Below are 12713 nucleotides of genomic sequence, written 5' to 3'. Positions count from 1 at the left end.
CTCTGGAGTTAAACCATGCCAGGAGTGTTGCTGAGATGAATCACTATTATCCAAAGGCCACCAGCCTCTCTGCCGACTGACAGAAGGATAATTCCACATGGATCAAATAAATACAGATGTGTAGTAATTAGTTCTATTCCCAATGAGGCCATTTCCAACCCACTAAAGATGTGCACGATTATGGAGCCTCACCCCAACAGCTTTTATCAATTTAAACTGCTAAGCTACAGGATAGGTCATAACCCAGCCTGCTATTAATAATGTATTTATTGTGGGCAACATTAGGAATTAGGGGGAGGATAAAAAAATACAAAACAAAACCAACAAAAACCCACTTTTCATAAGAATAAATATTCTCTTTTTTTACAGGAGCATCACATGTGCCTGGCCACTGTGCTCAAGTACAGTCCCAGGACAATGCAGAGGCTCCAGGCTCTGCTCCAGGGCAGGGATGCCTACCTGGTTGGGGGAGTTCCCCACCTGGATGATTTGGCTGTGGCTGACGAGCTCCAGGTGCCAATTTTGGGCTCAGAGCCAGCAGTGGCTCAGCTCTACAGCACCAAGTCTGGCAGCAAGAGAATCTTTGCCAGTGCTGGAGTGCCAACCCCTCCTGGAGAGCGGGACATCCACAGCAGGGAGCAGGTGAGCTGATGGCTTGAGGATTTGTGTCGTTCCAGTAACTCCATTGATGAGATCCTCATCAGTGAATAATAGTTTTATATTCTAAATATTAAACCTACAGTGTCTTGGCTGAAATTTGATTTTTATCAAACTTAGTGGCACGTTTAGAGGCTTTGCTTGAAGCCCTCTTGCTGGTTTTGCTATTTTTTTTCTTTTTAAATTGCACTTTGACAATCATAGGAGGTTTTTTCTCTGGTTGCTGGGTTATTTTTCCAAGAGTAACTCCCAACTGTTTTTCCAGTAGTAACTCCCACACCCACGTGGGTTTGATCAAGTCTTGGGTGAGGTTGGGTCCTTTTTAGGCTCAATTAAATGCAGTTTGTGCCCAGGGAAGGAAGGAACACAATTCTTCTGGGGTTCTTCATGGGCTTGAGGATGTAAAAGTGTTAGGCCCAATATTTGAGACAGTTTGTGCTGCTGCCCCATGGGTGAAGTCATGAAATAAATCCATTTTACCAGTGACTGAAGATGCACATTTTCCAAAAATCCTGTTCTGAGGGGAAGAAATCTCTCCCTCAACCAGCCTGTTCCTACTGGGGTTCACTGAGCACCTTTGCAGTTTTACTTTGTACCCAGTTTGTCATTGCTAAATTCATCTCTCTTGTTGGTGTGACCAGTAGGAAAATAACAAAGTCCTATTGAACTAAAATTACAAGGCACAAGAGGTTTCTGTACTTTGATTTTACGTGTTTATTTCGCAGCCAGTTCCTTGGTGTTTTATTCTCACAGCTGATTTTGCAGTTTACAATGATACATCTAAGTATTTCTTTTAAAAAAACCCAAACATTTTTATGGTGGTATTACTTTTCATCCAGGAAAATAATCATTGCTAAGGTTTTTCTGTAGGTTCTCCTGCTTCTTCAAGAGGCTTTTCACATTGCTTTGGCTTTTATTAATCACCTTTAGCACTGAACAATCTAAGCTACACAAATCCATTGCAACTTCTCCAGTAGATGAAATAAATATATGATCAATGACCTGCAAAACAGCCGTTTGATTTATTTGATTCACGTAAATTATTTAACAATACTTCTGGTTCATCCTACAGGGTTATGGCATTTCTCCTTCTGTTGTTTGCTTGTATGAAATATTGACATTTTAGGTTAAATAATCAAAGTGAGGTGACACCATGGTAAAGCACAATTCAATTTTCACTTAAAGATAGCACATAATTCTTTGTGATTGGTACAGTCCTTACAGGATTATTGATCCTTTTCATTACTGTAAAGGGAGCTCTCAAGAAAAACACATTTATGCCATTCTCAAAAGCTACAAATGGAACACATGTAATTGTATTTTAGGTCAATCTTTAAAAAAAAAAAAATAAAGAAAAAAATAAAAAGAAACAAAAATCCCTCAAATTACTCTGTGAAATGTAAAAGACTCCAGCCAATGCAACAAGATCTGAGAATACTTTTACCAGGTTCAAAGTCATTTGCAGTTTCTAAGAAGCTAATTGCATCCTGCGCCAGCTGGGCAAAAGGCATTTGAAAGCCATTTAAATCTGTGTACATACACAAATAAATAATTAGCATTTTTATAAAGCCTGCCTGGTACCTCCTCCATGCATTTATAACCATGGAATGCACTCTCCAGTAGGAAAATTTCCCAGCTGTTTTGGCTGGTGTTACCCTGGCACATTTTTGCAAATAGCATCGTCCATCCCGCGTCGTTCCCCGTCACAAACGTTTATGGGAGCAGTTCTGGTGATCCAAAACCTCTGCCAAAAAAAAAAACCCACAACACCTGGGCAGGCAAATTCCTCTGCAGAAAACAGGGATGAAGACCATGGAGTCTTCAAAGGTTGCTTTCAATCCATACCCAAACTGCTGTAACAACACAAACAACCTCGGAGAGAATGAAACCGTATTTAGAAAATAAAATATTTGGGAGCTGGAAGTCTGAGGGGGGAATTTTGGTGGTGTCTCAGTGCAAAGGATTTTGTGTCTCTGCTCTGCAGCTGCTCCGTGCTCTCAGCCAGCTCATCCTGGACAATTTGGAAGTGCAGCGCTGGCTCTTCAAGGTGGATGATGAGCATGGAGGAAACGGCACTGCCTTCTGTGATGTCATTTCCCACCTGGAATGCTACCCCTGGATCCAGAGGGAATGGCAGGGACACGGCCCTGAGGTGTGGAGTGAGAGCCAGGCTCGTGTGAGTAACAGAATTGCATCTTCTTTGTTGTCTTGGCTCTTTAGTGTTCCTCCTCCTCGCTGCAGATCTCTTCCCTGAGCCTTCATTTGAAGGAAAATGTTGATATCCCAGCCCAGCCTGGCTTCACAAAGCAATGGGCAGCAGTAATTCAAATAAAACAGGGAAATATTCCAAAATACAGAGGATTGCCTGGCAGCCAACTGTGGAATGAGTTGTGTCTTTACACTTCCTATGCAATAATGGAAGTGTATATACATTTTTATACATTTTTTGTATCCATTTTATACATTTTTTGTATACATTTTATACATTTTTATAGCTAAAGCAAGGACATATAAAGGAAAGCTTATGGACAGCACAGCCTAATCTCTACATAGACATTTGGAATTATTGGAATAAAGATGAATTGGGATTAAAATAGCTGAACACCACTAATTTGAAATCATACAAACTGATTGCTTTTTCAGCTGGTTTTCTATGGATTATTTTTTCTGGATGTTTTGTCTCACTAATAAGTTTTAAACCTGTATGAGACAACAATTGAGGTCTTGGTGATCATTAAAGTCCTGCAAGTTTCATTACCAGGTGTGTTCAGGTAAGGAGAGCCATCCATAAAAATCTGACTAAGGGAAACATTAGAACATGAACTCAGGCACTCCTGAATTCCTAAGAATCCCCAGGATTGAGAGGCTGGAAGATGATTTGAACTGCAGAAAAATCCATATTGAAAGCACACTTCATTATTCTGGCATTCCAAGAACTATTTGTAGTTTAAATATTCATTGGTATTTAAATGCGTTAATTTCAATAAGCATTTGATATTTCTGTATATCTTGCCAAATTCATTCCTAATGTAATGGCTTTAAAGCCAGAAGGAATGTATCCAGAAAAATTGTTTCATTTACATAAACTACTCATTATAGCTCCCTGATTTTTTTTAATTCAATCAAAACGGGTTTGAAATTTGGGGTTGATTGAATTATATTGTATATTAAAATTTCAAATTGGGCTGATTACGGTTCTGCTGCATTTGACTGATACGAAAGAAATCCACATTATAAAACAGAGTTCCTGATATAAAGCTGAGGGGATAATTTCTCTGCTCTGCAAGTCAGGCAGGATGAAGCAGAGCCCTGGAAATCCATCCCAGTGGGACACAAAGCTCAGGACGTATCCAGGTCCTGCTCCTGAGTCAGGACAGAATCAGGAGTCACCAGCTCCAGTTCTTTGCTGCTCTAAATCCCTGACAGGAGTGGCATTCCCTGTTTCTGTGCCTTTTTAATTCTTTTCCCAAGTGTTTCTGCATAAAGGACACTGTGAGCCCTTTGGTTTTCACTGACTTCCTTTGGTTTTCCTTTTTAGTCCATTTACCTCGAGCTTGGATACAACCAGTGAGAATCCCTGAAATATAAACACATGTTGGAAGTTGGGAAACAAACATGGAATAATGAATTTGGCTTTTTGGAATTTTCATTTCCCAGAGTCAGCAGACAAATCCAGGCCAATATCGAAGTGGGATTTGGCAAAGTGTTGTCCAGGGAAGCTCTGGGTTCCTGATCCCTGGGAGCATCCAAGGCTGGATGGGGCTTGGAGCAGCCTGGGATAGTGGCAGGTGTCCCTGCCCATGGCAGGCTGGAATGGGATGATCCTGAAAATCCCTCCCAATCCAAACCTTTCTGTGATTCCAAAGCCTGGAACTCGCTGCTGTTTTGAACACCTTGAACCTTCTCTCAAATTTCCCTGCCTTCCGCGTTTACCCTCTTTTGAAATAAGGAATCGCAGCCTCCCCGAGCCTCAGCAGGGAGAGCAGAGGATTAAAACGCTCCTTTGTCAGGGAACACCATTGTAATGATCCACATTTAAACATCAAAGCAGGAGTTTGTGCTTTAATGTCCTGCTGCAGTGTGGGGACCTGGTTCCTTTGATAATGAAGACGTCGTGTCACGGCGGCGCCTGCCACACACAAACGGATGCTGGCAGGTTATTAAAAAATTCAGCTTCTTGATGAAAGACTATCCTGCAGGCTAGGAGCACAGTGAAAAGCCTCTCCATTCTGGTGGAATTATTAGAAATGAGAACATGACTGTAAGCACTAAATTATGGTAATACTTACAAATAGCATCATTTGCATAGCAGTTCAAGACACGCCACCCAGATTTTCCTCAGTGGCGTGGAGTAGGCAACAGATTAAAAATAATGGACTTGGTGAGTTTGGACTGTGTAAAAATCTATTCCAGCTAAAAACAAGGCTGATTTTAGATTCCTCATTGCAAATACAACATTGGGGCAGACCCAAATGCATGACAAGATTATGGATGGATTTCACTTTGTTAATGCAGTCTCTGAGTTATCTGAACAATTAATTTGCAACTGCAGGAAGGGTTGAATTCATAAACTGCAAAATGTCTCGAAGTCCATCAGCCTCCTGTGCACTGCTCAAGTCTTGTCAGCAGAGAAATTTCATCCAGAGGCCCAGAATCCAATGGCTCAATGTCCAGAGAACATTTGGAACTTTGTGGGGTTGGTTGTGGAGACATCTTCCAGTGTGGAAAAGAACATCAGGGTCCAGCCCTAGTTGTGCACAAAAAAGTGAATAAATACTGAGTGTCCTTATCAGATTAATTGTGTTTTGTAGGGTAAATGATGATTGTAGGGAACAAACCAATTCATTTTTAACATCTGCAGGTTTTCTGTACTAATTCAAGCTTCAGTCAGTCCATGCATAGCACAAAAAGTGGTTTTGCTGCTGTAAGAATATGTGAATAATTGTTTGGAATATCTAGATGAAGACATCCATAATCCTTATTAATATATGGTATATTATATGGATATTATACATATATTATTATATAATATATGGGCATCTCACTCCAGCTCAAAGTCAGCAGCTCAGACTCAAAAATCCCACCCAAACTTTTATGGACCCTTGGTGGGAGGCTCTAAATTCATGGAAAATTCTCATTATTGCTTTCACAATCTTTGGTTTAGAGGGATCCCATCTTGTTGGAGCTGGGAGAGTATCCAAGGATTGATTACGCTCACTCTGTCTTCATATTTTCCTTTTTCTTAGAACTCAAACTTCCAAAACTCTTCCCTTTTAGGGCAAAGAGAACATCACCTTCCTGTTGGCATTGCCTTTTTTTTTCCTTTTAACAATTCCCTTTTATATAAATAACACAGGACTGTAGGATCCCATCCTGTTGTATAACTATGGAGCTGTAGTAAATCACTAGATTAAATTACTACTGAAATTAATTTTAGAATTATCTTTTATTACCCTGTGACTTAATTAACCACCAGGACCAACATCATGATGTGAGTTTATCTAGCAGCAAGTCTGAAAATAACAGAGATCAGGCTGAAGACAAAAAGGGATAAAGAAGAGCTGAAAATCTAGGGATAGAGCAAGACACAGAAGAACAAGCAACAAATACTCTCTGAACAAGCCCTTAAAACTGGTGATAACTACAAAACCATCCCAAAACTCTCCATTAAATATCTGTCATAAAGGGAAAAAAAAGGATTTAATGCTCTTGGGCAGCCTCTGCTAGAAAAATATTTGGATTTTACTCCTCCAGTTGAGTCAGAAGTTTTTGTCTCAGTTTCTTTTCCTTACAGGCTGCAATTCAGTTAATTTATTACAATGAGGAAATCAGAATTTTTTCAAAAGGTGACAAATCTGAACAACTTTTGGTCTGAATCACCTAAAACAAGATTGGGATGCGGCTCACAGGACTTGGCATTGATTGCTGTTGGAAAATAGGGCTGCAAAATGTTGGATGTTCCTTTAAATGAACCATTTTTTGGTCAGCTTTTAAAAGTCCTGTACTAAGTAACAGATGAATTTTGGGATTAGCTGGAGATCAGGAATAATGGGGAGCAGATTGTGTCGTGCTTGGATGAATTCCACGCACTACAGCACACCTGGAGTTCCCACACCTTATTTCTTTACTGAGTTCAGGAATTCAGAGTAGGATGTGTTTGCAAACAAATCAGGATAAAACCAATCCATCAAAAATGTAATTTCAGAAACCTGCCACTGCCAGCACCCTCCTTTCTGACCTCCTTTGAACACAGAGCTTCCTAGCACTGCTTTTTTTCCTGATTTTTTTTATTAATTGATCTTAATGTAACACCTAAAGCCCACGGAGGGGGTTCTGAAGGAGCTTGTTGTGCACGTGGAATTGCAGGTGTGGTATTTTTCCAGCCTGAAGAGGGCCAGAAACTCTGACAGATCCCCAGAAAATGCATTTCCAGCATTTTAGCTTTCCTTCTAACCAATAACATGTTTAACAGGGAAACAAAAGGAGCCCAAAGACTTCAGGAAGAGATCGATGATGGAAAGGAGCAGTGCCGGAGGTTTCTTAGTGTGAGCACAACAATTATTCCAAATAATTAAAATATTCATCGAACCTGCAAACAATCCTTATTTATTAAGATTATCTGCGTGTGATGAGGAAATCTGAGGTGAAATAAAGCAGAATTGCATCCCTGGGCTTGGTGAAATCCGAGATATCATCTCTAAACCACAAGCAGGGGCTCTGCAAGCTGTTGGGCTGTGTGTCCTATTGATTTAATATGCTCCTAATCAGTACATAAAGCTATAGGCCTGCAGTGTTAATTTTTCATATGCTTACAAAGTACCCTTTGATTTTCTGTCACGCGTTAATTACAGCGTTTTGCCATTAAATAGGAAGCTTTGTGTAAACTAATTACTAGGTAATCATTGTCTACCGCCAGCGTGCTGTTCCTACCTTTTATTTTATTCGAAAAATGCACAGATCTCGCAGTCTGGAACCACTATACCTTCCAGCCATTAGCTCTCACTAATTCATAGCATTATTGTGCTAAGATTGTAGGAGTTGTAATTGTTGTGGTATCAGTGCTGTTAATTACCGGAGTAAACAGTTGAAATGGTGCCAAGGTCTATTGTACAAGGCAGAGGAAAAGGAGGTTTAAATGTTACTTCCACCATCTGGGGACTGGAGGAGAGGCAAATGCTAGAAAACAGCAGTGAGGCAATATCAGAACTTCAGCTCCAGGGTTTGAGGCCATATGGATCCAGAATATTTTGAATCAATTGAATTTAAGTGCCAGTTTGTAGCAATAACAGTGGGGAAGGAGAGGATAAAGCAAGAGCACTAAAGAAATCTGAAATGCCTTAATGTTGGTGCAGCCAATAAAATGCCTGCTTGGATTATTTTAAAAATGTTTGTTTTGCTAAAATCCAAAAAGTAACACATAGGCAACTCTGGGAATAAAAGGAGTTTAAGTGTGTGTTGTTTGTGAAAAACAATGCAGGTTTTGTCTGACAATTCCTGTAGCATTACAGCAATTTCCATAAAATTCCTGGGAAGTGACTGTGGGTTTTCTGTACAAGGTTTTTTTCTTTCTGAAACCACATTTTTGGAATTCATTAGAATATTTTGTTTACATATACAAACCAGAAAGGAGAGCAAGTCACAGAAGGGTAGCGAATTTATAGAGATTGAAATAGAGAAAACTCAATTAATTGGGAAAATAATTTTCATCTGAGGGCATCAAAATTGGTTGTGCATTTGCAGAAATCTCACTAAAATACAGGCAAATGCCTTCAAACATTCCTGATCTCATTTTGTATGAGAATTAACATCCCAATGTCCTGAACTTCCAGGTGCTGCCTTTGAAATAAATATGTGATCGTTGTTTAAAAGAGAGATTTTTGAAGATCGTGACAATTATGTTTTCTTTGCTCTGAAGGAAGATGTGGGCAACCTTGAACATGCAGGATGCACCTTGCAAAAGACACAGTTTGGAAGATTTATTTGGATAAGAAAGCCAACTAACAACGAAAATTATCCTAATCCTAAATTACCATTCAGTGGATAAGCAAGCAGAATTCTTTGAGGAGTTCACAGCACTTCCAAGATCCATTTTCTGGCTGATTTTTGGCAGCACAGATTTGATCTTTGATTTCCCTGCATAGATTGTTTTCTGAGCAGTGATCTGGCAGCAAATTGCTGCTGCCAGCTTCGGAGTGTTTGCAGGAAATAGGAAGGATCTCTCTTCCTAAACAATCCTGGTTTATTTATTTTTTATTGGTCTGTTAGCAGATGTTGAAGTAGTTCAGGGCACAATGTAAACATGTGCTTTTCAATAGATGGTAAATAGGAAAGTGCACAATGAGAGGAGCACTTGGGAGGGGGTTTGGAGCAGGGCAGGGGGGGTTTTGTGGGGTTTTTGTGTGTCTGTAGTTGAATTTAGAATTGAAAGAAGCGCTTGATCTTTCTGTACCGAAACCCTCCGCGTGCGGAGCGGCAGCGCCAGCCCGGCCGGAGAAACGTGGCCCCATGTGGTGTGAAAAAAGGAACAGCACTTGAAGGGCTGGAGATTTGAAAGGGAACTCAGCTCCTTGTTCTGGGAGTGTGGGAAGGGGCTGTTTGTGGGGTTTATTGAAGCGTGGCAGATGTGCCTCAGCCCCACAAAAACCCCTCGAGTGGGAGCAATCCCAGCCCCGTGTCCGGCTCCGAGCGAGGATGAGCCCAGGGAAGTGCAGGATTCTGGGCTCTGTGTTCAGCATCCTACTCAATGCCAGGCAGCTGAAATGGGCCATTAGCTATCAGGGAAAATTGTCTTTGCTCCTTTCAGCAGATGGAGCAAATATTTTACAAAGCAATTTTACATAGGAAAAACATTTGTGTGAGGCGGTAATGACGGCTGTTTGCCATGATGGGACCTGAGCTCAGAACATGCCTTTCCAGCTCTGGGGAAGGCAAAATTGGCACTTTTTTAATTTTAAAATTTGCAGTTAACAGTGAAAAGCCCAGGCTTTAAATCAGGTGACAAACTTCAAGATAGATAGAGGGTGCTCAGTGTGTCGCTTCCAAAGCCATTCCCAGTTTTATAGATCTCTCCATTTATTCTGTTCACTGTGGTACTTTGTGCTTCTGGCCAGGGTGGACCTATCTGAATTAGGAAAGAAGTGTCCAATCAGTTTAATTTGCAAAATAGGAAGTAATGGCAGTTATTTGGACATTTGGGCAGCAGTCACTGGCTTCTTCCATGGTTTCTGTGTCACTGAGAACATCAGAACGAGCTGGGCTGGATCACATCCCATCCAGACTGGAATAACTTATCCCAGCTCCACTGATCACAAGAGAAAGGATGTACTTATAAATGGTAGGAATTGTCATTGTGTCATCCAAGTGGCAAAAATTGCCACAGCTCCACTGACTGCAGCAGAGTCGTGGCACTTTGTATTGCTCAGGAGCTCTCTGCTGATTTTATTCCTCCTTGGCCCACTCAGCTTTACTTACTCGGAGTTCCTTTCTTCACTCTATTTGCTTGCAAGGTCTAAATAATTTCCTTTCCATCTGATTTTTAGCTAAAAAGCCCTGGGTCTTACGCATCCTGCTCTGTAGCCTCTTTCTTGCCCCAGATCTTTCTTCCTGTTTCTATTTCTTCTTCCTATTTATTTATTTCTCTTCTCAACAGGCTTTTCTTTGCTGACTGATCTGTCTCCAGCAGATTTCCTACCACTGCCTTCAACATCTGCCATGCTTGATCCTAATATTTTGTTGCAACTGCCTAAGAAAACCTTTCAAAATTCATCTTGCAGAAGGGTGAGAAATTATTTCTCATCTAGTGGGAAAAAGCTGTATTTTTTTTTTATTATTATTAACTTTTTTTGGGGTGCTTCTTCATTGTTATAAAAGGGTGCAAAACCAATTTGGAGAGATGTAAAGATTTCTACATGATGTAAAGAATATTAGGGCTGCTCATTTCTCTGCTAAGAAACATCAGCTGCAAGATTTGAACAAATGCTCCCTGTTTCAGCTGAGCCCGTGGTCCTGGATTGTTTTGGACCACATCAAGAGATAAAACATTGGTAGGCTCTGCTGGAGATGCTCTCCAATTTAAATGAAATTAGCCAGCTGAGCACTGATCCTTTTAAAAGGTTTGACTTCATGAGTGAATGTTGGATCCAGGCTTGAATTTGCCTACTAAAACTCCCTATAATCAGGATTATTGCCTTTTTAGAGCTTACAGTTGCAAAAAAACCCCTCCAGCCAGAATTCCAGGTGCTGATCCTTAAAGGGTGACTCCCTCCTGTGAGCACCCCGATAGCCCAGGCAGTGTTCAGAGCCCTGCCACGTGTGCTTGGAGCTCCAGGGGAGTGTGCCAGATTTCCCTCAGTTGATTATTTGTTTAAAATCCTGCTTTGTTTGTGTCAGACAGCCGGGTTTGGTGCTCACATCCTCCACATCACCAGCACTGGGGCTGCCCCTGCATCCCTGGAAGTGTCCAAGGCCAGGTTGGAGCCTGGGATAGTGGCAGGTGTCCCAGCCCATGAAAAGGGTGGAATGGGATGGGATTTAAGCTCCCTCCCAACCCAAACCACTCCAGGATTCCATGATTTATTATCCATCACCTTAGATATGCAAGAAGAACTTTGAAAAGGCAGAGGAAAAGTCCCCTGGAAGTTCTGCCTGATTTTGCAGCCAGGTTGGGGAGGTTTCTTCCACAGCCACGTGTGATCCTCCAGCTCCAAGAGACAGCTCGGAATTGTTGCACTGGAAAGCTGTGTCCCAGTTTGTTACTCACACAAGCCTGGGCACAGCACTCCCAAATGCCTCCACATCCAGCAGACATTCCTGCTTTTCACCCTCTGTGATTTATCAAAATCTTCCACCGCACGCCTCTCGCTTTGTTTGTTTTTATATTTTTGTTGAAATTGCTCAATACCCAAAGTCAGCAGGTCTCAGGGATGAGATGGGAGTGACAGAGGTGTTGCTGGATGCACTGCCAGCTGTGAACTGATTTGTGGGGCAGCAATTCCAGCACATCCATCATGGCTCACATCCTCTCTCCAAAGCCACGGTGATTTTCACGGGCCACCTCAGCCTGTGCCTTGTTGGCTCAGCAATAATTCAGCACAAACACAAACCCACACAAGGCCAATGGATATTTGCTCACTGCTCTGCTGTTCCAGTCAGCTGAACCATCCAAAACCAAAATTCCTCCTTCAGATCCTGAGGAAATGAGCAGGGTAAAGACTGAAGTTCGGTAAATTCTGAGCTTGGATCTCATGTTTTATATGTTCCTTTGTTTCTGGGTAAATTCTGAGCTTGGATCTCATGTTTTATATGTTCCTTTGTTTCTGGGTAAATTCTGAGCTTGGATCTCATGGTTTTTGTGCTCCTTTGTTTTTGTCATGAGGTTGTGCTGCTTAGTGTATTGATTTACTGACTAAAACCATTTTTAACCCCCCTTTTGGTGATATTTTTTAAGTCAAGAACATCCTTTTCTCCCTATTATATGATAGCAGCCCACATATCCCATATCAGCATCACCATCTAAGCACCTCAATATTTTTAATGCATTTTTTCCCTCAATTCCATGTGAGGCAGGGACAGCAACAGATCCCTTCCATGGCTGGGCAGCTGAGGCACAGGTGGAAAATCCCTTTCCTGAAGTCTCAGGGTGGCTGCAGGCAGGACCAGGGTTTATCCAGCTCTCCTGCATGCAGAGTTAATCCCAGATTCCTCAATTGTCCAGAGAAGCTGTGGCTGCCCCTGGATCCCTGGAAATGTCCGTGGTTGGATGGAGCAGCCTGGGACAGTGGGAGGTGTCCCTGCCCATTGCAGGGGTGGAACTGGATGGGATTTAAGTTCCCACCCAAACCATCCAGTGATTCTAATCATTTCTCCATCCTCCTCGTTCTGGTAGGCAAATCACAGCGAAGTCATTTGGAATTTGCATTTTTGGTTACTTTACATCATGTGCTCTTTGACAAAGCCCATCTCTACAAACTCACTGCTCCGGAAAAACAGCTTTAATTTTTTACTTGCTATTCTTAGCTGTCAGCCAGGAGGTTTCCTCATGTTCCTCCAGAGCCTGA

At 41.6% G+C, this 12713-nt stretch overlaps 1 protein-coding gene across 1 annotated transcript in view; it reads left to right on the top strand.

The window, feature by feature from the left end:
- The window catches only part of IQCH (IQ motif containing H), a 50550-nt gene that overhangs the window by 23096 nt on the left and 14741 nt on the right, over positions 1–12713 (top strand). Inside the window, exons 14-15 of the mRNA XM_058846913.1 lie at positions 370–642; positions 2642–2833. Coding sequence (XP_058702896.1) covers positions 370–642; positions 2642–2833 — 465 coding nt within the window. The remainder of the gene's footprint in view (positions 1–369; positions 643–2641; positions 2834–12713) is intronic.

The sequence above is a fragment of the Poecile atricapillus genome, chromosome 11 (genome assembly GCF_030490865.1).
Source record: "Poecile atricapillus isolate bPoeAtr1 chromosome 11, bPoeAtr1.hap1, whole genome shotgun sequence".
Lineage (NCBI taxonomy): Eukaryota > Metazoa > Chordata > Aves > Passeriformes > Paridae > Poecile > Poecile atricapillus.
Note: the sequence above shows the minus strand (reverse complement) of the source record. Positions and strands in the feature narration are given on the sequence as shown.